General features: G+C 43.4%; 1 protein-coding gene across 1 annotated transcript in view; it reads left to right on the top strand.

Moving 5' to 3' along the window:
* Window positions 1–5487: 5487 nt before the first annotated feature.
* Window positions 5488–27124, top strand: part of LOC119646876 (putative inorganic phosphate cotransporter) — a 31403-nt gene continuing 9766 nt past the window's right edge. Inside the window, exon 1 of the mRNA XM_038047502.1 lies at window positions 5488–5753. Coding sequence (XP_037903430.1) covers window positions 5666–5753 — 88 coding nt within the window. The 5' untranslated portion in view covers window positions 5488–5665. The remainder of the gene's footprint in view (window positions 5754–27124) is intronic.

The raw sequence follows: 27124 nt of genomic DNA, 5'->3' as shown, positions 1-27124 counted from the left end.
AGAGCATATATATATTCTTCCTGATTCGCAACAAAGCCACCTTTCTATCAAAAACTCGAGAACAACACGAATAAGATACAACGCGGTAACCAGCATGAAAAGCGCCTCAATGATTTCTTTTCAATTCGAGTTACAGGCCTTTTTTATGTCGAGGGTTACTATGCACAACATGGGTGGGATTTAGCCAGATGCCTCATCAAATCGACCGAAAAATCACTAATTTTGCTTTTCGAAATCCAAATTGCCTCCATAATAGACAGCCTTCCCTTTTCGCGACTGGAAGTAATCTGGTATTTAAGAGGCATATTGGCCTATACGACGACATACGACATCCAACGAGTGGCGTCATTTTGATGGAGGCTGTCCAGATACCCGAAGGAGGGGGAGGTGTAACTCTTTTCCATAGACTATGTGGCGCATCAAATGAAAGGGTTGGAATAATACTTTTAGAAACTGATTTTATTTCTGACACTGGGTGAAACATGGGGAGTAAGGGCTCAACATGTTGACTCTGCTAACTGTAACAAGTCTTGCTCTCAGAACCTAACCAACCGAAAAATCTGCAAAAAATCATAATGATCCATTTACGTGATTTTGATATTTGATCGATTGATTTTTTTTTTTGTTATTTATTATTATTTTTGAAATTTACCCAATTCAGCATCATTAGAAGCAAAAACGTAATGCACAATTTTGGAAAGTTTGATGGAAATCGAACTATAATTAGCGAAATTATGCAGATCAAAATTTTGTATTCGACGAGAATTTATCGCACTACAAGACGCGTATAAAGTCATTATCATATAAATATTGTTTCATATTGTTATAAATATTGTTTCATATTGTTAACAAGTTTATTTGTTATGCAATTCTGGTCGCGATTTATTGTGGTTGGATGAAGAAGGGAGCTCCTCGCTTTCTCTTCCATCCCTATCTACTGGCGATGTAAAATGATGAACGAGTTATATTCAACGTAAATCCGCCTATAGTTCGGATTACAGCTTGGCCGGAGCTGAACAATATTTTTAGGGGTTGAGGAGTTCTAAGTCCGCATCCACTTGATGTTTGACCGAACCAAATGGACTTGCTCTCTCTCTTTATGATCCACGACCTGCTCTTTTTGGCTTAACCTCCAAAGTTAAAAAATGAAAAGAGGGGCGAAGACGGCTAGGGTTTTGTTCCAGGGCAGCTTTCAAAGGAGAGTATCCGTTCTGAATGTGGTAATTGGAGAAGTATCTGCGTGTTCCTTGAAATTGACGACACCGAAGGTGTGCATCTGTCGATTATCGTCAGGCAAAACCTTTTTCCCGCGGTAAAGTCCCTTTCCATATGGTGTCGAAGTGGAAGTGCTCGAAATGGTCTGCTGGTGGAAAAGCCCCTCTGGGTGCGAAGATGTGCTTGTGGATCTTCGATCGTTGGCAAACTGTGCAAGGTGGTGACCATTTTCCCATGTAGTGATTCATACAATATTTGGCCAGAAGTAGCGTTGAGAAACAAGCTTTCGATTGGCTCAGATGCCGGGGTAGCTGAGCCCATGAAGGCTGTCGAAGATGCTTCTTCTGAAGTCGGCTGGCAGGTAAGACCGTGGTTTTGACGTTGTTTCCGTTCCGGGGTTGTCCATCCATTGGAATCGAAGGTTCGGATTAACCTGTAAGTTTCTCAAGGATGAGTTCTCTCCCTGTGCGCTAGCTAGTCTAGTTGCATTTCTAGGCAAACTTATTTCTTCCACTCTGGAGGATGCACTCTCCTATGCCTATGCCTGCCTAATTGTCTGTCCGTCTATCACACCCGATCTCCTTGAAAACAGCTGAAGCTATTGTCACGAAATTTGATAAGAACATGTGCCCTTGAGTCCTTTTACATCCAACGAGTGGCATCATTTCGCACTGGATTTTATGGAGGCTGCCCACATATCCAAAGGAGGGGAAGGTGTAACTTTTTTCCATAGACAATGTGGGGTATCAAATGAAAGGGTTGGAATAATACTTTTAGAAACTGATTTTATTTCTGACACTGGGTGAAACATAGCGGAGTAAGGGCTCAACATGTTGACTCTGCTAGATGTAACAAGTTTCGTTCTCGCTTTTAAATTTACCCAATTCAGCATAATTAGAAGCAAAAACGTAATGCACAATTTTTGAAAATTTGATGGAAATCAAACTATTATTAACAAAGTGGATGTGTATTCGACCCACAAACGTGAACGACGTTTGGGTAAAGATTTCAATAGGATGGTGTTTGCGAAAGTACACATGTCATAATTTTCATTATAAAAGTCTCGAATTCGTACGTAATTGGTAGCTCGGAAGTTGGGAAACTGAGACCTTTCCCAGAGATTTGAAGAAGAGGATGATCGCTTCAAAAGAAGAGTACCCGTTCTGAGTATGACAATTGAAGGAGTATCTGCGTGCTCCTTGTGGTGGCAAAGATATAGCTAAAATAATCCTGGAACGCATCCAAGAACATCTTCATCGAAAGAGACAAAGTTGTTTTCTGCTCCGGATCCAACTGCATCAGATAAATCCTTGCTTCACCTGCTCCTCATTGATTTCGATACCGTCAATATGGAGTATCTAACGTTCTCTGTGCAGGAAGGGCATTCTGGCGAAGCCAATAGCTTTTATTAGAATAGCATATGATGAGGATTCTGCACCGAGGTAAAATCTCTATGGAATTTGAGGTTTAAAGGTGAGTTCAATAGGGTTGTGCATCGTATTCTACCTATCTGTATTAATGGGCAGATCATCGAAGGCGTCAATCAATTTGTATATCTTGAAAGTCTGGTATCTGTCGTCGGTGGCACCGAACTGGATGTTACGCATTAACAGGGCTAGATCCGCTTTTGCTTCTTTGCCTACAATCTGGAAATACAGTTATCTCAACACTAAGATCAAGTTGAGACTGTTCCTTCTGTGTTGCTATATGGGGATGTAGGTCCGCCCGGAAATGTTGAAGCTCCATTGAAGTGTTCCGTCGACACGTGCGTTTACGCCTCCGTGCTAGCTAGGTGTGGGGAGGGGAGTCCTTCGAACATTTCGATTCCTCACGTGTCATTTTACAAAAATTCAGGTGTCTTTTCCGATACGTGGGTACGTACTGGATTCTGAAAAATAAACAAAACACGAGTATTCAAGCGAGCGTAACGAAATAAACCACACGCGCGTTACACGTGGTCTTGTCCATCGGTCGGTTGAGGCCGCAGCAGTAACAACAATAAGAAAGTTTCAGAGCCAAACGTCAAATTGAGGTCACCTGTTAACATTTCTGTTATTGACCATTTTTTACACTTATTCGTGTGCACTTCAGCTGCCCGGAACTCCAATGCTGACTAATTTAAGACAAATTTGATTTTTCTCGCAAGAAAGGAGTGTGTCCATTCCTTAATTGATACACCGATACTTCCCTTCAGTTAAACCAACGTATAAAACACTGTCATTACCTTTTTCAAATCTAACTCCACAAATCGTTGTCCTACCAGTATTATCCGTCTGAATATTATCCTCTTTTGCTAGTCCTCCCTCAGCAATTTAGAAAGCTTCCACTGAATTCTGCATCCATCAGCACGCCATTTTCCTCTCAACCTAAATTCTATCAATTTTACGACATTGTTCTAGGAAAAAAACACAAACAGGACTCCTTGGACCACTTCACTTTTTTCTTTCTAGTCTCCTGCACCAGACAACCTTATCTCCCCAGTTCAGATGTTTCGCTGTCAATCGATCAGCCGGTCTCGGTTCCGCTAATTTTCGATCAAGGTCCATGGTCTTCAACTTCAAAGTCCATTTCGGTTCAGCGTCAACAGCAACGTACATTGTTGTGTCGAAGTGTATAGCAGATCATTATCTGAGTGTAATTAGGCGGGATTTCTAGCCATTGAATTATTTGAAATAATAAAAACTTGCTTTTTCTATTCGCTGGTGTTAATTTATTGGTCATGCAAATAATGATATTTCGGGAACCATTTGTTTCTTTCATCAGTGCTGCACTGATCTAAATAAATACAATAAATTGAGGCTAGTGAATAGAAAAAACAAGTTTTTATTATTTCAAAGGTCATTATCCTCAAACATGATCAATCGCTGGCCTACATCCAATAATGTGGAATATGGGTAATTTGTGAGGGTCAACGAACGGTTGGTCCGGTCAATTTTGGCTTGCACCATTGGAAAATTATGAAAACATAGAATTTGCAATTGTTTCATTTGAATTGAACTATGACATTTAAGGGAAAGGGACCAGTTGTTGGATTGTTTAAAAGAAGCAAGAAAATTTAATTAGTTTAAATGAAATACCATCGCTAAGCCGTTAAGGCGTTGTGGACGAACGATGGAGGTTATGAGTGATTAATACAATCAATGAATTCCTAGTTAATTCGAATTCGAGGAGTGATTTAAAAGATAAAAGAAAAAGGAAAGAATCCGTTTTCAGAAAAAAAAAGAAATATGATAAAAGCGAAAGAAAGGCTTACTAAGTGGAACTCAAGGTTCCAAAAGAAGAATTTAAGGAGCTTCCATCCCTCGAATTCAGCTCCACGCTATAGTCCCCCGTTTCCAACCAAATACCCGGAAACCATCAGCTTCCTCTTCGTCACAAGAGACAAAAGCAAGAAGAGGCAGTTTCCAAAAGTTCGGATGTAACAGCCTTTCAGCCTTCTGCCGAAAAGGTCCGTATTCCTTCTGAGAAAAAGAGAGGTCTTTCAGAGCCTGAAAATACCATACAAAGCAAAGGTCTTGCCCTGCCCTAACCACTCTACAGGGCCTGGACGCATCTCCACCGACACTTGAGAGGCTTCCCTAGTGAGGTTTCCACCTTACCCTTTGAAACAAAACTCAACACACTCACCAAAATGTCTCAACTTTCGTGGTATACTATAGGGAAAGGATAGGAAAACTCTATTCTACAAGGTGGGATGAGAAAATGAGGCTTAGGAATTCTTGCTCCTGGGTCAGAATGCGTAAATCCCAGTGCTTAAAAGATGAAGTCAAATGGACGTGGACCCTAGCCGAAGATAATGCTCACCAAAGCGAAGTTCTGGCCGGAATAGGCTATCTTCCACTGGTTCAAGTATTCGAAACCTAAGAAATGTTGGGTCCCACGTTGGGCGCCATTTGTGATGCCTTATATGGATTGTGGATGGTCAGACGATCATCCGCAATCTATGTATAAAGGTGGAGCAAAATTATCGAATATTTTTCATTGTTCATTTTTATTGTAGCAATCACTTACTCCAATCTCAATGTAGATTTCTTTAGAAAGTCTCTGATATCTCCAACTATTCACAAATTCTCCCGTGTCCGAATACTTTTGTTACTCCGTGTACATATACTCTACTAGTCTTAAAGGAGATTTCAAGTAGAAGGCCGTCTATGAAATATTTTAGACTGGCTTTGGCTGGATCAGTAAATTGGTAATGTATTAAAAATCTTTTTTCAAGGTATTGGCATCAATAGATTAAGGAATTTATACTACAAAGACGAGGCTGAATTCTGCAGAACGTGGTTCAGTTTTTCTAGGAGTTTGTCCGCTGGAGGAGGTGGGTCTAGTTTCGCGAGTGGCATCAAAGCACCAGTAATGAAAGTGGGAGAAATTTCCACCTAGTAACAGTGTCATTCAATAGGAAGTGTAAAATTCCAAGTCGAGGTCCCTGATTTCGGTGAATACCAAAATGGTTTATACGAAGAATGTTTTCGTTATCGAGAGTAAATCAGCTCCGGACATAAAAGAACCGAGTGAAACCCGGAAACGTTTTATTGGTAAAAAATTCATCTATGCTCTTCCCTATTGTATAAGTTGTAAGGTTATTCGGTGTTGTCAGGGCTATAGATAGAAAATCGGGACCGAGTGGAGCTTTTGGGAAAAATTGGAACTTGGGGTGAAAATATTATCCTCATTCCAAACTCTAGAGAAAGGTCCCGTCGTGGAAGGAATCATCCTTTTGTCGGGCTTGCGTGTTGGTTAAAGTGTTGGAAGACGTTTGCTCCTAGAAAGAATCCAATAATAGCTCCCTTATCAGGTATATTTTTAATTTGAGAGTCTGTTTATAGATTCAGAAAAAAAGAAAGATAAATTCTTATCGGAAAATATAAATCTAAGCAATGGTACAGTATTAGTACGTCTGGGTACGTCTGGCTAATCTCAAATAGTATCAACCGGCGAATCATATGGTAACAAGAGTTAGTCAAGTTTCCCTCTTTATTTTAATCAGGACCCAAATTTTAAGGAATTGGTTCTTCATTCAAAGTGGGGACTGTTTTGCTTACACATACAATCATTGTGTTTTCGCTAGTATATTTGGTCATACCTTTGGTCATACTCTCTGCCTAGTAACGAGTTGTTTTTTTTATTGGCTTGAGAGACTGGTACTCATCGAGTATTTACCTGTAGACCTGTAGCTCATTGCAATGCAGATCACATACTGGCTTCTGGTATACATATTAAGTTTCTGGGAATACGCATTTTTAGGTTCATTTTTGAAATTCTTTATACTTTATAATAATTCCTGTTTCCTTTTGATTTTTACAAGCGGTTTCTTTGTTAAATGGTTTGAACCCTCAGTGGTTTCATGCATATTTTTGCAGATTAACCGAGACCTTTAATTTGATATCCCACATGACTATATTTGATGAAAAAAAAATTTACACTCCCCTTTTGCATGTATGGGGATCCCCCCCCCTTAAATTCAACGTAAAAGGATGTAACTCACTACATGCGTGAGCGTTCACAGTTCCCATCTTTCTACCAAATTTGGTGCCAATCGCTACAACCGCCTCCGAGAAAAATGCGTGTGACGGACAGACAGACAGACAGCAAACCGATTTTAATAAGTTTTTGTGTTTACACAAAACCCTAAAAATGGAAGCTATGTCTCAGTGGGTACTGATGCTTTGGCAAATGGTCCCCGCCCCGTCAATGGGATCCATGCTGCAATAAAGATAGTTCGTAGTAAATTGCTAAGCATGCAGACCGAGTGCAAATTTCGATGTGAGCAATAAATAAGTAAATTATGATTAGGTTCACATCTTAGATAAAATTACTTATTGCTTAATTGACCTTATCACATTAGTCATTATATTTTTATATTTAAGTCGGTATGCTTAGTGATTCTAATTTTAAAGAGAAACTGATCTATAGAAGCGGCTAGATGTGAAGGTAACACATGATTGACTGATAACATTAGCTTAATTTTTTTTTTCTTTGTTATTATTATGTATCTTTAATCATATGTACTTTAATAGATACATCTGTGTATCTATTACTTTAGATGATAATAAAAAAATGTTTATTGTGTACACCTCTTATACAATAGATTTTTTTGTAAACGTACATATGTATATTAACAATTCGAAGTCGAGTTGAGAGGGTCTTAGTTAGTTAGTTTAGTTAACTGGGGGGAGCCGCAGCTCCGAGCACTCAGGTTCATTGTTAGGCCCATTGTACTATCCCCGTAAGTTGCCTATTCAATGGCTTCCCGCCTACGGTGTTCGCAGGCTTTAGCGAATTTTAGAACATTCTCCAGAGGCAGAGAGTGTGCAGATTCTTCATTGAAGAAAACCTTGCCAAGGTGTCTTCGTCTGAGATCTGAGGATGCCGGGCAGCTGCATAAAAAGTGCAGGGCAGTCTCCTCCTCCTCCTCACATTGGCTGCACACAGCCGAAACCACTACCCCAATCTTTTCCATACGGCAGTTTAAGGGGCAGTGCCCTGTCAAAAGCCCAACTAGGGTTTTCATGTTCCACTTCTTAAGGGACAACAAAAATGCCGCTCTAGTGGCCCTAGGCTCTTTCAGAAGGATTTTCGCTTGCCGGCAAAAGTCCAAATTTCTCCACTCGGTTGCGTAAATCCTTGCAATTTCACCCTTCAGAGTAGACTTGACAGTAGATGGTCGGGTTCCAAGAGCTTGTGGATCCAGACCCTCGGCGAGTCAGTCTGTCAGCTTCCTCATTGCCGGCGATGTTAGAGTGCCCCGGCATCCACATCAGGGATGTTTCGTTCAGTGGCCCAAGTTTTAGCAGCACCTGGTGACAACTCCATACCAACTGGCTTGATATGTTGTTGCCATTTAGTGCTGATAATGCCGCCCGACTGTCGGAACAGATTCGAATGGTGCGGGTCGGGCCAGTTCTATGATCGGATTCTCTGAGAACACCCCTGCGCCCGATCCATCCTCCATGATTGACCCGTCGGTAAAGATTATTAGGTCTGTAATCTGAAAAGACTCATGGCCATTCATCTCTTTCGGTGATTACGACAGTGTATGTCTTTTCAAAGACAAATCTGGAAACCATATGATTGGTCGGCATCAGGGCTACCGGATGTTTTCCAAGGAATTTCCAGATAGACGCATGTCCGTTGGATTGGCCGCCTTTCCACGCCCCAATGGTATCGAGCCTATATGCGTCGTTGGCCGCTTTCCGTTTCACCTCCAAGTAAATGGGGGTAAATTTAGGATAGCTACTCATTGCTCCAGTAATACTTAGGCAACCAAGTCTCTGAATCTGCGTTAGCAGCTTCCTGTTGTTAGCAAAGTTCAGTCTTGGCCACCAGACGATACATGCATACATCAAAACGGGTTTTATTATGGATGTATACATCCAATGTATCCGTTTAGGTGAAAGCCCCCAGGTCTTACCTATCGCATTCCTACAGCACCAGAGCAATCTGCAGGATTTCTGATATTATTCCTGGATATGATGCTTCCACGTTAACTTGGAGTCGAAATGTAATCCTAAGTACTTGACTGTTTGTGCCACCTGGATTTCCGCCCCTGCTAAGGTGGGTAGCGTATAGCTGCCCCACCTGACGTTCCTAGTGAACATAACTAGTCCAGTCTTCTATTGCGGAGGCACCAGCTGTGTATTACATGAAGAGTTGCATTCAAGCGGTCACATACTGTATCCGCAAACTTGCCGGTAATTATTACGGGTAGGTCGTCCGCAAATGCTCGCGCGAAGACTTTTTTGTCCTCCAGGAGCCACAGCAGGGTATCCATTGCCAAGAGCCATAACAGTGGAGAGAGAACCCCTCCCTGCGGACAGCCCCTGAGACATCCTGCTTCAATAGACTTCTGGCTGACCGATATGTGGATTTTTCTCCACTCTAGCATGTGAAGGATCCAACTGATTAGCAGTGGTTCGATTCCATGCTATTTTGCCGCATCACAAATTGCCGCGAATGAGGCATAATTGAAGGCACCTTCGATGTCCATGAATGCGCCTAAGGCGTATTCTTTTTCGGACATCGCCTTTTCAATTTTTGCTGTAAGTTCATGGAGTGCTGTCTCCATGGATTTGCCTTTCTGGTAGGCGTGTTGTCTATGGTGAAGTGGCCATTTAGGAATGTGTGTATCCCTTATGAACCGATCTACCAGTCTTTCTAGTCGTTTTAGCAGAAAGGACGTTAGGCTGATCGGTCGAAAGCTTTTTGCGCCTGTGTAGGTGGGTTTTGCTGGTTTGGGAATGGATAGATCGAGTTAAATGCCCATTTCACTCGCTCCTGTGATACTACTTTGCATGCCAGATTCTAGTCTCTCGGTTGAGGGCTGTATGCACCTGTTGGCCCCGAGATTAGATTTTGGATGCTGCCTGGGAAGTGTACTTCAAGGAAATGATTTGCCGTTTCTTCATCGCTTTCTGTGTACTTCCCATTCTGTAAACGTAAATAACCCAGTTTCTGGCTACGTTCTTTGACCAGAATCTGCTTCAGCTTTGAGGTTGCCTCAAGAGAGTTAGTCTCTTCGCAAAAGCGTCTCCAAGATGATCGTTTAGCCGATCTTATGCTCTTCTTTAGAGCCTTCTGTGCCTCTTTATAGCGATTCCAGCTAGTGCTTGATTCACCCTTCAGAGCACGATTGAGAAGCATCCTTGTCGTTCTCCTCAGTTTTGTCAAATCCGAGTTCCACCATGGTGTTTTACCCTTCTTTGGCATCTTGAGTGGACAGCTTTCTTCGAAAGCTTCTCTCATGCTAGTTGTGATCATCTGGGTTGTCTTCTCAATTGCAGCAATGGATTTGATGCGCTTCCCAGGGATCGTGACTCGGGCGCTCAATTCTATTTGATACATCACCCAATCTGTCTACCTCGGATTCCGAAATTGAGTGGGTGGAGGTGGATCCATGCGTCTGTGTTCCGAGAGTGTGACATCGTTTGATACTCTCCACTCCCCGATCAGAGCCGCGATGTCAGGAGATGCCACCGTGATGTCGATGACCTCTCGCCTGACCACGTTGAAGAAAGTAGGTTCATTACCCACATTTAGGATCTGCAAATCGGTTCCTACTAGATACTCCATTAGTCTCGATCCTCTTGCATTGATGTTCGAACTTCCCCAGCATATGTGGTGAGCGTTGACATCACATCCTGCTATTACCCCCATGCCTCTACTTTTGGCATATTGGATAGCTCGGATAAATGTTCCACTGGGAAGGTCTTCTGCGCGTTGGGGAAATATGCAGAGCACCATAATATATTTTTTTATCTCCCTGTTGACTTTTTATGGTTAGCATAGTCGATGTGGTGTCGCCATCACATAGGTCGTTAATCAGGTTAGCTTGGAAGTCTTTGGAGACTACCATGCAGGTGCGGGGTCGATCGCTTCCATTGGCATACATGAGAGGGTCTTAATTCAGCACCTAGCGTATTAAACGATTGCTGTTCCTGTGGGCTTTTGGGTCGGTTCCCATCGACTTCGACGTTCTTTCCAATTTCAGTAAGCAAGTCCTCATTAGCACGAATTACATAGTCATATTACCGAAAATATTTCTACCGCAATTTTCCTACAATATAGGCAACCCTATATCCATTGCGGATGTCCTCATTTCGGATGTGACCATACAACTGATCCAACGCAACACCTTTATTCCTATTATTGTGAGGTAGTGAGGACGGACCATTTTAGATCTAATACATTCGGTAATGAGTCGATTTCAAGAAAATGCCACTTCATCCATTTAAGTTGCTTTTAGGCATTAAGGATTCAAAATAATTAAATCACTCAGTTCTAGGCGTATATGGTCTTTAGGATCTGCTTGTGAATTAGTGACTTGTTGCTGACCGTGAACTGGGAATTCCTCGCCAGCAGAGAGTATATGTATTTGTCTGTTAATTCCTTCTTCTTTTAGGATGTTTCTTTTCCAGCTGAGCTTAGCATCAAGTGTCATACCTCAATATGTATCCTCATTGGTCTATGAAACGACTTGCCCATTGAGGATCACTTTCGCTGGATTATTTTCTGTGCTGCTGTGGTGCTATCCATTGCAGCGGTAGAATAGCACCACCAAAAACTTGATGTCTGATAGGCGGGGCACTCACTGGAAAAAGTTCCGTGGATTCTGTTCCCTCATTACAGTATGGAGACGTGTCATTTCTGAATGTATACCCGGCTAGTGAATTATTGACACTCCTGAATGATTTTTGAAGTGATCAAAATGCTACTCAACGCTTTCAATGTAGCTTGACTATCGCTACAGATTGCTATGCGCCTGCCCTTCAACTGCTCGTCAATTATCCAGGTTGTTACGCTTATGATCGCATACACTTCACCCTGAAAGACGGTTGTGAATTGTCCCAAGGAAAAAGCCCACTTCTCGTTTTTGTTCGAGAGGTAGACTCTTGCTTCAGAACCATTTTCTGTTTTTGAGCCATCGGTGTAGAAGACATCAGTGAATCCTGTCACCCATTCTTTTGTTTCGTCCCAGTTTTCTCTTGGTTTCAAGATAACTTCATACCTTCTACCAAACAGATGTATGGCGATTCGAGAATCAGAAGGCATTGTGAAAACTGGATGCAGTTCTCCCAATAACTCTTTCAATCCTCTGTGCCCCCACGTCAATTGTTCGCCCATTGATCTAATCGAATGAGTACATGAGCTGCTCTTATTGCAGAATAAAGCATGTTTGTTCCGAGGAAGCTTTTTGTCTAGAATAACTCCCAGATATTTCACTTCTTCGGAGAGTTAAAGGTACAGCGCGTCTTTGGAAGACAACGACCAATAAGTTTCCTCCTTTTTGTAAATAATACCTTCTTGGTTTTATTTGGATTTATTGACAGTTCATACCTGAAAAATCAACGGCACATTGTGTATTTCTATACACTGTTCTGAAATCCCGACCAACAACTAGAATAGCATAGTCACATACGAGTAAGCTTGAGCGTGTATTGTTGCACATTAGTGAGTCGATCAATATACCCCACAGAAGTGGCGATAGCACACCTCCTTGGGGACAGCCCTTCGTCGCTTTCATTGTCAGGTATTGATCAACACCTACTTCACCACATAGTAATCTCCGAATAGCATAGCGTAAATCCACTTAATTAAAGCTTCATCACCACTATGCTCTCTGATGGCACGCACAGTCAAACGCCCCTTCAATGTCCACGAACACCCCCATTCAGAGTTGCGTCCTCTGTCTTTGAAACCAAAGAGTGAAGAGCAGGCTCACAGGAATTTCCATGTTGGAAGGCATATTGATTTTCATTTAGTGGGTGCGACCTTAGCACCTTCCCGGGAATGTGACGCTCAACTAGTCTGTCCAGACATTTCAGCGAAAATGACGCTAAGCTGATTTGCCTGAAGTTCTTTTGATTTGAATAGTAATTTTTCCCAGGCTTCGGTATGAAGACTATCTTAACCTTGAGCCTAGAGGTACGCACATATCCCAAACAAAGATTTCTTAGAAATCGCTCTAAGTGCCCCATACCCTTCTTTAGCATCGCTGGATAGACGCCATCCACGTCAGGTACTTTGAAGTGTTCAAAGAATAGTATAGCAGCTCTCGTCTTTTCATTGGTAGCAGCCGCTCTTGCAGTGTCGCAATTCTCCTTGCAACACCCTCGTGTTGAAAGGTTTGTAGAAATCGTCAATTCTCTTTCTCCTACTTTTGACACCTCCAGATAGATGTATGGACTCAACTCTGCAATTCGTGAAAGGACCATCCGGTTTTATAATAGAGTCCAACTTGGTTGACTCGTCTTTATTTAGGATTCTGCACAGCCTGGAACGGTGGTAGTGTCAATGAAAATGTTGCTATTTTGGTTTCACCACAGTAGTTTTGCATTAGACGCTCGGATGCATAACATTTCAGGACCTCAAAGAATTTTTCCCGGAGGTTCCCATATACAAATGACCTTGATGTAATAACTAATCGAACGCCTGGGCGACATCGAGAAATATGGGCATCCGTCGAAATTGCGGAATACTTTTCACGGAAATCGGTTTTTTTTTTTTTTTGGGGTAGGGTAGCTGAATGCATTTACGCACACAGTGTTGGACTCCCGATTCGGTACGTCGTCGGACTACCAACTAAACACCTCCCCATCGTCAGAGAGCTAGTCTGGAACCGTTTGTCACATTACTTCGGGCTAGTCCCCGAACTCACCCGCTTTGCGGAGCCTTCAAATCAGGGAATTCCTTTCACCAACGGGAGGGGAGAGGAGGAAGGGAACTGTCAGTTCAAGGACCCTCCGCCATCCGGCTCCTCCACCGGTCGAGTTCTATCTTCTTAGCAACGAAAAGGACCCGAACGTAATGGGCAACACGGTTCCACCTGTTAGCAGTCCTGAGCATCTCTTCGACAATGTTGTCTGGAGAAAGATCCCCTGTGTTTAAATAGAGCTGCTGACGAACCCCATCCCACCTTCCACAAGAAAAAAAAGTGTGGTGGGCGTCGTCCACAACTCCATTGCAAAACACACAATCCGGAGAACGCGCCTTTCCAATCTTGTGCAGGTAAGACTGAAAACCTCCATGCCCACTTGAAAATTGGGTAAGGAAATAGTCAGTCTCACCATGCTTCCGATTCAGCCACGCACCTAAGTTGCCGATGAGCCGCGCAGTCCATCTGCCTCTAGTTTCATTTTGCCACGAGAGCTGCCACTCGTCTAGAGTGTGTTGCCGTTCTTCGCGAGCAACCACCTCCCTTGGCTCATCTCCCTTGCGCTTGTATATGGCCTGACGCTCCCTAGCAAAAAGGGCAACGGGGATAACTCTCGCGATCACCATCACGGCCGTTTCAGAGGCAGTGCGGTACGCAGACGCCACCAGTAAGGCTCCCCGTCTCTGTACTTGCGCGAGGCGTTTACGATATACCTCCTTTTTAAGAGCGCCAGCCCATACCTCTGCGTCGTAAAGCAGGACAGACTGCGTTGAGCTAATCAGGAGACGTCGCCTACTAGACGTAGGACCCCCAATGTTTGCCATTACCCTACTTAACGCCAAAACTCCAGCCGCAGCCTTGTTCGTTGCCGCTTGGATTTGTTCAGAAAACCTCATCTTTGAGTCAAGAGTCAACCCGAGGTACTTGACCGCTGATTTTGACTCGATTATCGACTCGCCGAACGATATGGGACGCAGGGTCGGAATTCTCTTTTTAGTCAGGATGACTACTTCGGTTTTTTCCAGTGCAAGGTTGAAACCTTGAGTAGTCATCCATCCGCTTACCCGTCGCATCAATATGCCGAGTCTGCCTTGCGCCTGTTCGACAGTGCGTGCAGCAACAAGCGCTGCGACATCATCTGCGTAGCCGACCAGGCGCGACTCCTCTGGCATGTTCCAACTCTTTTATAGAGAAAAGTAGATAGTCCTCTGCGCTCTCCGCGCCGACGTCACCATCCCATACGGGGTGGGCAGGGAAGAGTGCCCTTACAATGCGGTTCATTTGCTCGGCCCTAAGTGAACAGGGTTTCCGCAAAGCCCCGATTTTTTGGGTTACCAGTTTGTAACCGAGTCCCCACGGATCCCCATTCACCTCGTCGACCAGATCTTGCCAGCAGCGAGCTTTGCTCTTGTTTATTGCGCTGCGGAGTTTCCTTTTGGGTGATTTATACTCCATCATTATGGTACATGCCTCCTCCCGGTCGCCTAGACGTTGTGTTAAGCGGCGGAGCCTGTGACACTCCTTCCGTCGCTCTCCGATTTCCACTGTCCACCAATACATGGAAGGTTTGCCGCGCCCCGATGTCTTCCTGGGCATGGAGGCTCCGCAGACCATCGTTATCAGGTTCATAACTGCATTTACGACAGTGTCAGCTGCGGCGCCACCGCCCCCAGGAGTACCCTCCATCGTGGCTCCACCCGTTCCCAGAGTTTCGACAAACTTCCTGGTGTTCACCTTCGCGACGTTCCATGTACATGTAGATCGCTGGGGTGGCGCACACCGAGAGTTTGTGTCCACCACTTCGAAAGCAATGTATTGGTGGTCACTTGCCGAGAAGTCTTCCAGAACTCGCCACCCGTCCACCAGCGACACCAGTGATTCCGACGCGAAGGTTACGTCTGGAATGCTTCCTTAGCAGTCCGGGCGCCCGAGCATTGGGGTAGATCCGGTGTTTAGAACTACCAGTCCTGTTCTCGCCGCCATTTCCAGAATTCGTTTCCCTCTGGAATCTGTGTGAGGCATGCCCCATTCAAGTGCCCTAGCATTGAAGTCACCCCCGACCAGGATCCGCCCATCCGTGCCTAAGATAGCGTCCTCCAAAACATCAAGCATCCGACGAAAGTCCGGCATCGTCTCATTCGGCGTAAGATAGACGCTAAAAAATGTTATCCCTGAACACCGAATCCAGACAAAGCCGTTCCCTCGGCCTTGGGCAAGAAACCCCAGGAGGGTGCCGTCTCGAACCCAGATGCCAGCGGTACCTGATATGTCTGGGTGCCATGAAACTGGGCCCTTGTTTCGGTACTGCTCACTGATGAGTACTAAATCAGCTTTGGTCTCCGCAGCGAACTGCGCTAGCAACTCGTGAGCGGTTGCACTCCGGTGCATATTGATTTGTAGGATGCGAATCATGTTGACCGTATCCTAGCTGTTTCCAGTTCTGCTCTGAAAACTGGGCACCACCCCGATTCCGCAGTGTGCGCAATGCTCACATCAGTCGCGCCACGGTCCCTGCACAGGACGCAGCTTTCCTTTTCATTGCAGGTGTTCGCTTTATGGCCTGCCTGACCGCATTTCCGGCATGTTGCCCTTCTGTCAGGTCCCCGACAGTTTGCAGATGTGTGCCCATAATCCAAACATCTGTAACATTTGGTTGGGGCGGCCCGAATTCGTATCCTACACACTATCCAACCAATTCTTATTTTCCCGCTGTTTAGAAGCTTCCTCGTGTATTGCTCGGCAACTTCCATCACAGCGAGTTTTGGGCCTCGGGAGTTCGCGGAGGTGATACCAATCCGGACATTGGTTACCTCCGGGCATTCGCGTTTGATGGCCTCTTCTACCTCGTTCTTTTCCGTGAGACAGTCAAGGTTTCGGATTTCCAAAGCACACCAAGGGTTCCTGGCTAGAAACCAAAGCTTTTTCTCCTAGAAGCCCCTTGACTGCTTCACAGAACGTGACTTTATTTATAGTCTTCGGGCCTAGTTCGACTAATACTCCACCACCCTTCGTTTTACGTATGGAAGACACTTCCGCTCCGTTGTCTTCGGGTTTGATTTTGTAACGGATTTCGCTGAGGACTTCCGCAAAAGTCTTGCCTTCCGCCGGCTTAATAAGCAAAGCTATCGGTCTAGTCCTCCTTCGTCTCCCCACCTTTTCTTTTGTTACTCCGTCCTTCGTGTCCGCCTAAGTTTTAGGCAAAGGTTTTTCTAATGGCGCGAATCGGATTGGTGAACTGATATAAGGTTTCGACCTAGAATGATTTGTTTAAGCTTCTTAAGGAGAAGCTCTTCAAATAACTTGACGATAGTAGGGCATATCGATATTGGTCGAGACGATTTCGGCCACCTTCCATTGCCGACAAACGTATTTTAATTTGAACGCTGCATTGATTATTTGTTACAACTTGATTAGGCCCTTTTCTGCCAATTCTTTCATAGACATGAGCTTTATTGTAAGTCACACCTCTGTTCATTTAGTTTAATATGCCATATTGGGAAATGGTCTGCTTTACAGACTGGGGTTATGTAGAGGCTTGTGTACCTAGAGGGTGAAAGGTATTTTCTAGATGCTTAAGCTAGCCGTCCACAATCAGGCAGGCCTGTTAGTCACGCCTTATTAGTCCACAGTCCATTCAATTGCCTGCCGGGTTGAAAACACCATCAATGGACCGATAAGCCGAACGTCAACATCAGTTCAACGCTGGCCGTGAGAATACCTTGAGCATTCATAAAAAAATGTTTACCAGCGATAAAGATGCACATGAAGTTCCCGTTTCCTGTCTGCTTTTGCAGCGACTGTAAATAGAGTGCTTCAATGGACCGGTTTGCCTTATCTCTTTTCCGGCCGGTTGGATGGTTGAATCGTTTTTTAATCGATCAATGGCCGCCTGAACCATCCAAACTAACAAGCCAGCCGTATTTCACTCGCGGAGTGTCTGGGAGCTTCAAACCTTTTCTTCTTTAGGTCTTCTACAGTGACTAGTTAGGTGCAATCCTCTAGCCATAACCCTGAGAGCTCTATTGGTTTTGTGTTCGTACGTGTACTTTTGGATTTTTCCCAAGTTCAGCCTTTTCGAAAAGGTCATATAGCCGTCTGCATTTTCAGGGCGTATTTTCCACATATTATTGTTTAGTGTAATCATTGAGTTCCCTTTTAACATGGCTTCCGATAGTCAAGAATTGACCTCTTTGGTTCTTATCGATTCCGTTGATATTAGTCGGTATGTAAGTTTCTGTGCCATGAAAGCTCCTCTAGAGAATCCGTAGGGCTGACAATCTGAGAAGGTGGATTTTCCAATACAACCGGCCTGCCACCTGGGCTATGTAGTTCATAGTTGTGGTTCCACTAGATATGGGTGGGTGGAATTTATATCTCTTGTTAGGTTCAGCGATTTCTGAATTAGAGTTTGCATTGAGGTATCACTCGCTTTTGTTCACGACACGACGGTTGTCTATTGGTTACACAGGGCTACCAGTGGGCGTCATGATTTAGGAGTAGATACGAATCGTTACTGGCCTTTGCCGAGTTAAAGGCAATCAGAAACTCTACCTTCTGTATTTGAACCCATTCATCCCCTGCCTGATAGTATTGATCTGAAATATTTAAAGTGCCCAATTTTAGACAGTGATAGAGCTCGTTTTATTGGAATCGGTCTTCAAAAAATGTCTTTAGTTAAGATTGGGTCAGGGTCAGTGCTGTATAAGGCAGTCATTCCGCTTTTAGACAAATTGCTGAGGATAAGCTGTGTTATGAGGTGCTAGGAAAACTGGCGATGCAAATTTACTATGAGTGTGACGTTTATATCGTTCATCCGTGTCCTTGGAATTGCTTATTAGACTTTCATGTTAAAAGAGTGCTTCCATATTGTGGAGCGCTGGCCAAAGAGTCACTTGTGAACGTAGATGTAGGTGTTATTCATCCTGGAGGCCGTAGTAGACTTATCGAGAGAATCCAGAGAGTATAATTGGATGATCCAGAAGTTCGACAGGAGAAGTCCAAAAGAAGCTGAAAACAGAGCTCATACTATTCCATGAGAACATATGCAATTCATAAAGTACCGGAGAGGAATTACTTGTCACGTCTGAATTGAAAGTACACACGCCTTATTTGGGACTGAGTTGAATTCATTTTGATCATTCCCAACTATCATAGTCATTACAACTCCCTTTTTTTCTGTTCAAGTTCAAGTGATTAAGAACTTTGCTTAACTTATAAGGCTTGGCTTTGCTTTGGTAGTTGATAAAAGTCAACAAGACTCTTTCGATTGGTTAAAAGATACCAAAGACATACCTTACAGTACAACTCCTGGTCCTTCGTTTCACCTTAAAACTGACTGCTGACTTCGTACCTTTTCCTGAGATCAGAGTCCTACGAATAATTTTCACTTTTTAAGGTTTTGTGTAAAACAAAACCTTATTAAAATCGATTCAATGTCTGTCTCTCTCTCTGTCGTCTGTCTGTCTGTCACACGCATTTTTCTCCAAAACGGCTAAACCGATCCGAACGAAATTTGGTGGATAGATGGGAACTATGAAATCCCACGCATACAGTGAGTGGCATCAATTTAGGTGGAGTTTAAAGGGGGGCTCCCCATACATGCAAAAGGAGGATTTAAAATTTTTTTTTTCACCGGATATAGTTGTGTAGGATATCAAATGAAAGGTCTCAATTTGTACTTTCCGAAACTGACATTAGTTTTGGCATAAATTGCAAAGTGCGTGAGTAAGGAGTCAAAATGTACGCACTTGAAGTGAAACAGGACTCATTTTCGGAAACTACCTAACCTAAAAATCCGAAAAAAATCGGGGTGATGCGCCTAGATGAAATCTAGGAGTCAAAATATGTCCCATTCCGATATCTGCTCAAATAAACTTACTAATAGTATATTACTACTTTTTAGAAATTTACTGAAAAACCCCCCTTAAATTCATCCTAGGACTTCCGAATTTTGTACCAGCATAGGGGACAATATTTTGTATATATGTGCTAAATTTCATGGAAATCAGGCAATTAACGCCAAAGTTACAGCAGTTCAAACTTATCAATTTCGTGCTAATTAACAGCATTCTAAGCCATACAAATAAGATGCTGACGTCATAATTAACGAGAATAATTGAAATTCGAGGGAAATATTAAAATTCCATTCAAGAAGAATCTAATTCTCCCTAGCCTATTTTTATATTTGATGTGAAGCGTATGAGGTTGACCATTATCAACACAGGGCTTTCTATCAAATGATTTATTTAAATCGCTTTCTAGAAAATAGAGGGCAATGGAATTTTTAGCTATATTACACGGAGCTGTCGTGCACTCGTCGCTCCTCACATCTTTTTCTTTTTCTTCAGCCTTCAGTTCACAAGCAGGCATCAAATGCCTGATCAGGATGTAATCTCGAGACCTTTAAATCCCCATCCAGCGTATCAAGCCACCATTGTTTTGGCCGGCTTTTTCGTTGCTTACCATTGCTTTCGATGTTCTGACCAATACTGGTTGTTGAATTCTCGTTAGCGTGAATTACGTGATCACACCAGCGAAAACGTCTCTCTTGCAGTTTTTCCACGATCGGTGCAAACCCATATCGATCGCGGATATTCTCATTTCAGACGTAATCAAAACGTGTCACGCCCCCAGTGCAATGCAACATCTTCGTCCCCATTACCGCAAGACGCCGTTCATTGTCCTTTATAGTCGGCCAACACTCAGAACTATAGAGAGCGGCAGACGAACGACATTGTAGTAAATTTTAGATTTGGGATGTGCTCTGATACGTCGATCACAAAGAACACCAGTTGGGGAATGCCACTTCATCCAGGATGCATTAATGCGTGAAACAATTTCATTACGCAGTTCTCCATTGGCTGATAGCATTGACTCGAGATATTTACATCGCTGAGTTCTGGCAATGGCACTAATCTGCCCTTCGGGATATTTAAATCGCTCAGTTCTGGCAATGGTGAACTGTTTATCCATGATGGGGATCTTATAACCTTCGAACTCCTACAATGAAAGGTCCCCCCAGAATCCGTAGGATCAAGCACCCGAGAAGTTGGATTTTCCAGTACAACTCGTCTGGGACCTGGAATATGTCATCTATAGATTTCGGTTTCTGTATTAAAGTCTTTGCTGAGACACCATTCACGCTCATCCGGGGTACCACTGGGAGATGTTGTTCGACTTGATGGAGACATAGACAAGGGTCGTTACTGGCTTTTTATTTGGAACCATTCACTCCTTGTTTGATAGTATTGATTTAAAGTACTTAAAGCGCTCAGTTTTAGACAGATCGTCAACATTGACAATGATAGTCGGAGTCTATTTTGTGTAAAGCACTCATTCCGCTTTTAGAGAAATTGGTGGGGATAAGCTTTATTATGAGGTGGTCCGTAAACTGGTGATGCCAATTTAGTACGAGTGTTAAGATTATATCTTGTAAACTATGAAGAAAAATCACATTTCCTTTCGAATTGCTTAACTTAATGCTGAAAAAGTGTTTTTACATTGTGGAGCGCCAGCCCTTGTGAACGTAGATGTAGTCAGTTGCAACCCAATCCAGGTGTTATTCATCCTGAAAACTGCAGCAGACATGTCGAGAGAATCCAGAGGGTACAATTGGATGATCCAGAAGTTTGACAGGTCGAAAAGAAACTGAAAGCAGAGCTCATACTATTGCATGAGAACATATGCACTTTATAGAGTACCGGAGAGGAATTATTTGTCACGTCTGGATTGAGAGTACACACGCCTTATTTGGGACTGAGTTGAATTCATTTTGATCATTCCCAACTCTCATATTCATTACACTTTGCATCTTTTTTTCTGTTCCAACCGCAAGTCAATAAGAACTTTGCTTAACTTATAAGGCTTGACTTGACTTTATAGTTGATAAAAGTCAACAAGAGTCGTTGGATAGGTTAAAAGACACCAAAGTCCCTCATTCCACCCAATTCTATTGAGGTTGACGACACGTGCCTGCATGTGAAGAGCAAAAAGGAAATAGCATATAAGCATAACAACTCTAATTATTCGAGTTGAATAATGAAGAAGGAATTAAAAGTGGACAAAGAAAAATGAGAAATAGAAAAGGACAATTAATTTGCTGATGAGGGCCCTAAAAGCTCTGAGCGAATTCATCTGTTTGGTATTGTGGACGATTTGTGCCCGAGAGTCGGTAACAATGTCTTCTTCATCTATTCCTGGTCCTTCACCTTAAAATGATGGCTGATTTCGTACCCTTTTTCCTGAGATGAGAACACCACAAAATTAATTTTCACTTTCTTCTATTTACTGCTGGTTTTTCAGTTTTGATCTCATGATCATAATTTTCATAAATACAAACGCGGGAAACAACAAACTGAGAACATTGAACAAAGATCGTTCAAAGGACTTGAATAAAAGATGTTAAGAAAAACGTCAATATTCTAAAACAAATCGGGAAACCGGAAGCTTGGCGCTTCAGGTATGAAAGGTTTTGTTTGTTTCTTGTGTGAGTAGATTTGAGTGTAGAACTATCCCATTTGTACGTAGCCCGTTAAGAATATGCATTCAGCATATCAGATTTAGTACTTCGGGATGTAAATTTACACGGTACGGAAACTTTGAGCTACTGCAACTTTTTTACTCACTTTGCACTTTGCACCCCTCCCACTCCCCGCCTTTTTAACAAATCTCAAAACTAAGACCGGCTTCGAAAAGTACTAATCGAGACCTTTCATTTGATATCCCACATGACAAATTTTTACACCTCCCTTGCCTGTGACAGACAGACAGACAGACAGACAAACAGACAGACAGACAGACGGTTAAAGCAGATGCCTCCTTGACGGATTTGAGTGCAAATGTCACGCGGATAAGACGAACACAGAAAGGCGACCTGTTGTTCGAACTTAAAAATAGTGACGACGGAGGCGAAGACCTACGGGAGAAAATTGAAGTATCTCAAGGTGAGGCTGCGGCGGTCAAAATGAGTAAAGATTCGGTGGTGATCGAATGCAAAGATTTGGATGAAGTCACCACAAAATCTGAGATCTGCGAGGCCTTGCAAACCCAATTGGGATTACAATCAGTGAGCGAGTCTAATGTGCTACGCCATAGAAAAGCGTACGGTGACACGCAGATAGCGTCGATAAGTCTTCCTATTGAAGCAGCAAAAAAAGCGATTGCAGTGGGCAAAGTACGTATTGGATGAGTGGTCTGTCGGTTACGGGAACAGAGTCCAGTGCATAAATGCTATAAGTGCTGGCAGGTTGGTCATATAGTGAAAGCTTGCACTAGCTTGCAAGACAGATCAAATCTGTGCCGCAAATGTGGAGAACAAGGCCATTTGGCAAAGGACTGCAAAGGAATGCCCAAGTGCGTATTCTGCGTGGAAGCAAAAAATAGTGACAGTGCCCACATTGCAGGAAGCAGTAAATGCCCAGTGTTCAGAAAGGCGTTCATAATCGGGCTGCGGAAGCCAAGCTATAGTAGATACGAAAAAACATCCAGAGGACGGGTTCACCCGTGCCAAGATTGGAGGGATATACATCTATAGCTGTTATGTAGCACCGAGCCTCACATTAGAGGAATTCACGTCATTGCTGGAGAAACTATCCTTGAATGCAAGTCGCTACAATCCCAAAGTAATAGCCGTCGACTTCAACGCATGGGCAGAAGAATGGGGTAGCAGAGAAACCAACCAACCAACCACCAGAGAGCAAGAGGACGAATATTGCTGGAGACATTCTCGCGCTTGAACGTGGTACTTGCCAACTCTGGGGGAGCCAACACATTCCGGAGGGGAGAATTGCAATCGGTGGTAGACCTCACCTTCGTCAACGATACTCTAATCAGAGACTTACGGTGGCGTGTCAGCGAGGAGTACACATACAGCGATCATCAGGCTATCATCTTTCAAACCTCGCAAAGGAATAATTTGAAGCCATTAAAACGAATAACGATGAGCTGGGTAACTAAGAAATTCAACGTAGAAATGTTCAAGGAGGTACTTCTGGAAGATACGTTGCTATCGGGAAGCGTACAAAACAAAGTTTCACAGGTCGTGGAAAAATTGCAGCGACGTAGCACTTTCCGAAGACGAACTCCTAATTTTTGGTGGAATTCCGAAATTGAGGAATGCCGGAAAAAGTGCCTCAAAGCTAGGAGACGTTCCCAGCGTAGAAGAAACCGACCTGAGTTCGAGGAGCTACACGTGCAATATAAAAATGCGAGGAAAAAATTGGAAGTAGCTATCGCAAAGAGCAAATCCGAACATTTCAAGCGGATCTGTACTGAAGCTGACTCTGACTCATGGGGTGGCGCACATAGGTCGGTGATGTCATCACTAAAAGGCGAGCGCTCCCTACCGGGTACTTGCCCCAAGTTGTTGCAGAATATAGTGAACACTCTATTCCCAGTGGATGTGAACGGTACAAGTCTGCCTGCAGAACATTTAAATCCCGACGAAGTTCCGATAGTGGTAAATGACGAGGTTCTAGACGCAGCAAAAATATTGACTGAAAAAAAGACTCCAGGACCGGATGGAATCTCTAACATTGCCCTAAAAGTAGCCACCAGGACAGCGCCAGGTATGTTTGCCCAAGTTTTCACGGCATGCCTTAGGGAAGGAGAATTCGCCGAGCATTGGAAGGTACAAAAGCTAATACTCATTCCGAAGGCAGGTAAACCATTGGGTGACCCCACCTCATATAGGCCGATGTGTCTGGTCAATACCATTGGCAAACTATTTGAACGAGTAATATATGACAGACTGCTCGCTGTTGCGGAAAAGGAAGGAGGCCTTTCCGACAAACAATTCGGATTTCCGTAAAAAATGCGTTCGATAGTGCAAAATGGAAAAAATCATCGAGGCACTCGACAAGATACAGGCCCCGAAGTACGTGGTGCGCATTGTGGTCGAGTTTCTCCTTGGGAGAAGACTTTACTGCGACTCGGACGATGGGCTAAACATATTCCCGACAACTTGCGGAGTGCCACAGGGTTCTGTCCTGGGTCCCTTGCTGTGGTTAGTTATGTACGATGGAGTGTTGACACTACGCCTACCGGACAACGTGACAACTATTGGCTTCGCCGATGATATCGGAATAACAGTGGTTGCAAAGCACCGAGATCAGATCGAGATCTACGCAAATGAAGCGATATGGGAGATCAATTCCTGGCTGAGAAATTCTGGCGTTTCACTTGCCGAACATAAAACAGAAGTAGTTCTCATTAGCAAGAGAAGAAAGAACGCAACTGTGAAAATCAAAGTTGGCGAAAAAACAATTTACTCCCAACCATCGCTCAAATACTTGGGAGTAATTATTGACAGAAGACTCAACTTCAAAAGACACATTGAGTACTCCGCAACTAAAGCGTTTTGCATCGCTGCAACGATCTCGAGGTTACTACCGAACATTGGTGCGCCAAGACAAAGTCGACGTCTTCTGCTCTCCAAGGTAGTCAGCTCCGTGCTACTCTAAGCAGCTCCAGTGTGGGCAACTGCTCGGAATAACAAAGTGAACTGCCGAAAATTGGGAATGGCGTATCGACTAAGTGCACTCCGGGTATGCAGTGCATATCGGGCAACATCAGGAGAAGCAGCATATGTACTAGCAGGGATGCTCCCCATAGATATCTTGGCGAAGGAAAGTCGGCGACTCTACGACAAAACGTATGCAGCTGGAGAGTCTACCGCATTTCGACGGCAGCTGGCATGGTGGGAATCTATCGAACGGTGGCAAAAGCGATGGGACGAGTCCCAAACTGGTCGTTGGACATACCGCATCATTTCGGATATTCGGAGATGGTTTGAACGAAACCATGGGGAATTAAGCTACGAGTTAACACAATTCTTAAGTGGACATGGAGGTTATCGTGCTTATTTACATCGATTTGGTCACGACGAATCACCATGCTGCCCAAGATGTTGTAACGTGGCTGAGAATGCGGAGCATGTCATATTTGATTGCCCCAGGTTCACCGCGCACCGAACAAGAATGGAAGCGGTCGCAGACAGGCGTTTAACACCCGAAAACATTGTGGAGTTTATGCTGGAGTCAACGGATGCCTGGAACCAGATTGTAAGGGAACTGCAAGCTATTCACCAACAGCTTAGGCAGGAAGAACTACGACGAAAACAGGGAAGGGAGAGAATCATAATGAGCCGCAGTTAAAAACTGATCCAGCCCCGCAACGCAATACTTGATAGGAGTTCCGTGGGGAGAGTGGAATGAGAAGGAAGGTTTTAGTGAGTAGAAGTCTCACATAACTGCGTGGTAGGAGCCAGCAGTAGGTTTTGAACCTTTCCACCTTCCAACGCCGAAAGAAAAAGACAGACAGACAGACAGACAGACAGACAGACGGACAGACGGACAGACGGACAGACGGACAGACGGACAGACAGACAGACAGACATTGAATCGATTTTAATAAGGTTTTGTTTTACAAACAAAACTTTAAAAAGATGAGTTTCTGCATTCTTAGCCACTGATTCATTTTTTAGGAGAACCCCGTTCCCCGCTTGACTCAAGAAATGTCGGTTTTTATCCTTTGAGTTAAAGAGAAGCATCATCGGTGCAGTTGCATCAATAACAACAATAATTTCAGGGGACTGTATACCTTCACCTGTTTCGTGGGAATACATAAACAAATAAATGTTTCGTAATTGCCTGAGCTGATCCGCTGGACAAAAATACATTTGACAGAATTTCAGCATAGGCAGATACACGACCGTGCAATATAATTTATAGGGGAAAGTGTTATTGACCATGATTTGATGTTTGAAAATACAAGTACGCATAAAGGGGGTCGAAATAGGAATAGGAATTTGGAAAGGAGATAACGAAGGTACGAAAAGTCGCTAGAAGCAAATGAATCTTTCATTGGCTCTGGGCAGAAGAAAGGCGAAAGGAAATGATTTATAAGCCGCGAAATCAAGGATACTGCAAAGCTTTTCTTATCTCGTGGACGAACGACTTCACACGACCTTTAAAACTATAAGAAGATACTCCAAAACTATCCTATTCCAGATGTCAATTGGTTTTCGATACGTGTAGGAGTATGTTCAGAAATGCCATTGCAATAATCAAAGTTCATGCTATTTATACACACATCGTAGCTCATTGAAAATTAATCGAACGTTGAATTGTTATTAGATACCTGATTACAGATCACAACGAGCAATGCTGGAGAGGAAATCGAATTTGATTTAGAGCGTTTCTAAGATTTCTAACTTACATAGGTAAGGGCCATATGGTTGGCCCTCAGAATCTAATAATTGCCATTAAATGGTACTTGACAAGTAGTTACAAGGGCGCCTGCCGAGACACTTGTATGAAAATGAACAACGCGATTCAGGAAATTTTTGTGCCGTTGAAACGTTGTGAAGATTGATTATTGTTAGTGCTTGCTGTGATGCTCGATCTCACCGGAATGATATCTGGAAATCAAAGTATTTATCTGTTTTTTTGAGTATCTAAATTATTTCAATTGAAAAGAGTCAAGAACAGAATAAAATTGATAATTCACAAGTCGAGGTTCGGTGGAAAATATATTGATATCTGTGGATAACGTGGGAAACAGACCCACAAAATTCATCAAACTGTGTTGATAACCGGAGAACAAACAATTGTTTTAAATCCTAAGAAAAGTTCAGCTAAAAGATTAATTAAATTTCGCTTTTGCAAAATTTGACAGCGAATAACCCAAATAGAGTCATTTTTTTGCCGCAAGTTCATGCTATCAATAACGATTTCCTTTCAATTAAATAGGCATTTA

Source organism: Hermetia illucens, chromosome 1, assembly GCF_905115235.1.
Source record: "Hermetia illucens chromosome 1, iHerIll2.2.curated.20191125, whole genome shotgun sequence".
Taxonomy (NCBI): Eukaryota; Metazoa; Arthropoda; class Insecta; order Diptera; family Stratiomyidae; genus Hermetia; species Hermetia illucens.
The sequence above is the reverse complement of the archived record's forward strand: the minus strand, read 5'-3'. Positions and strand labels throughout refer to the sequence as shown.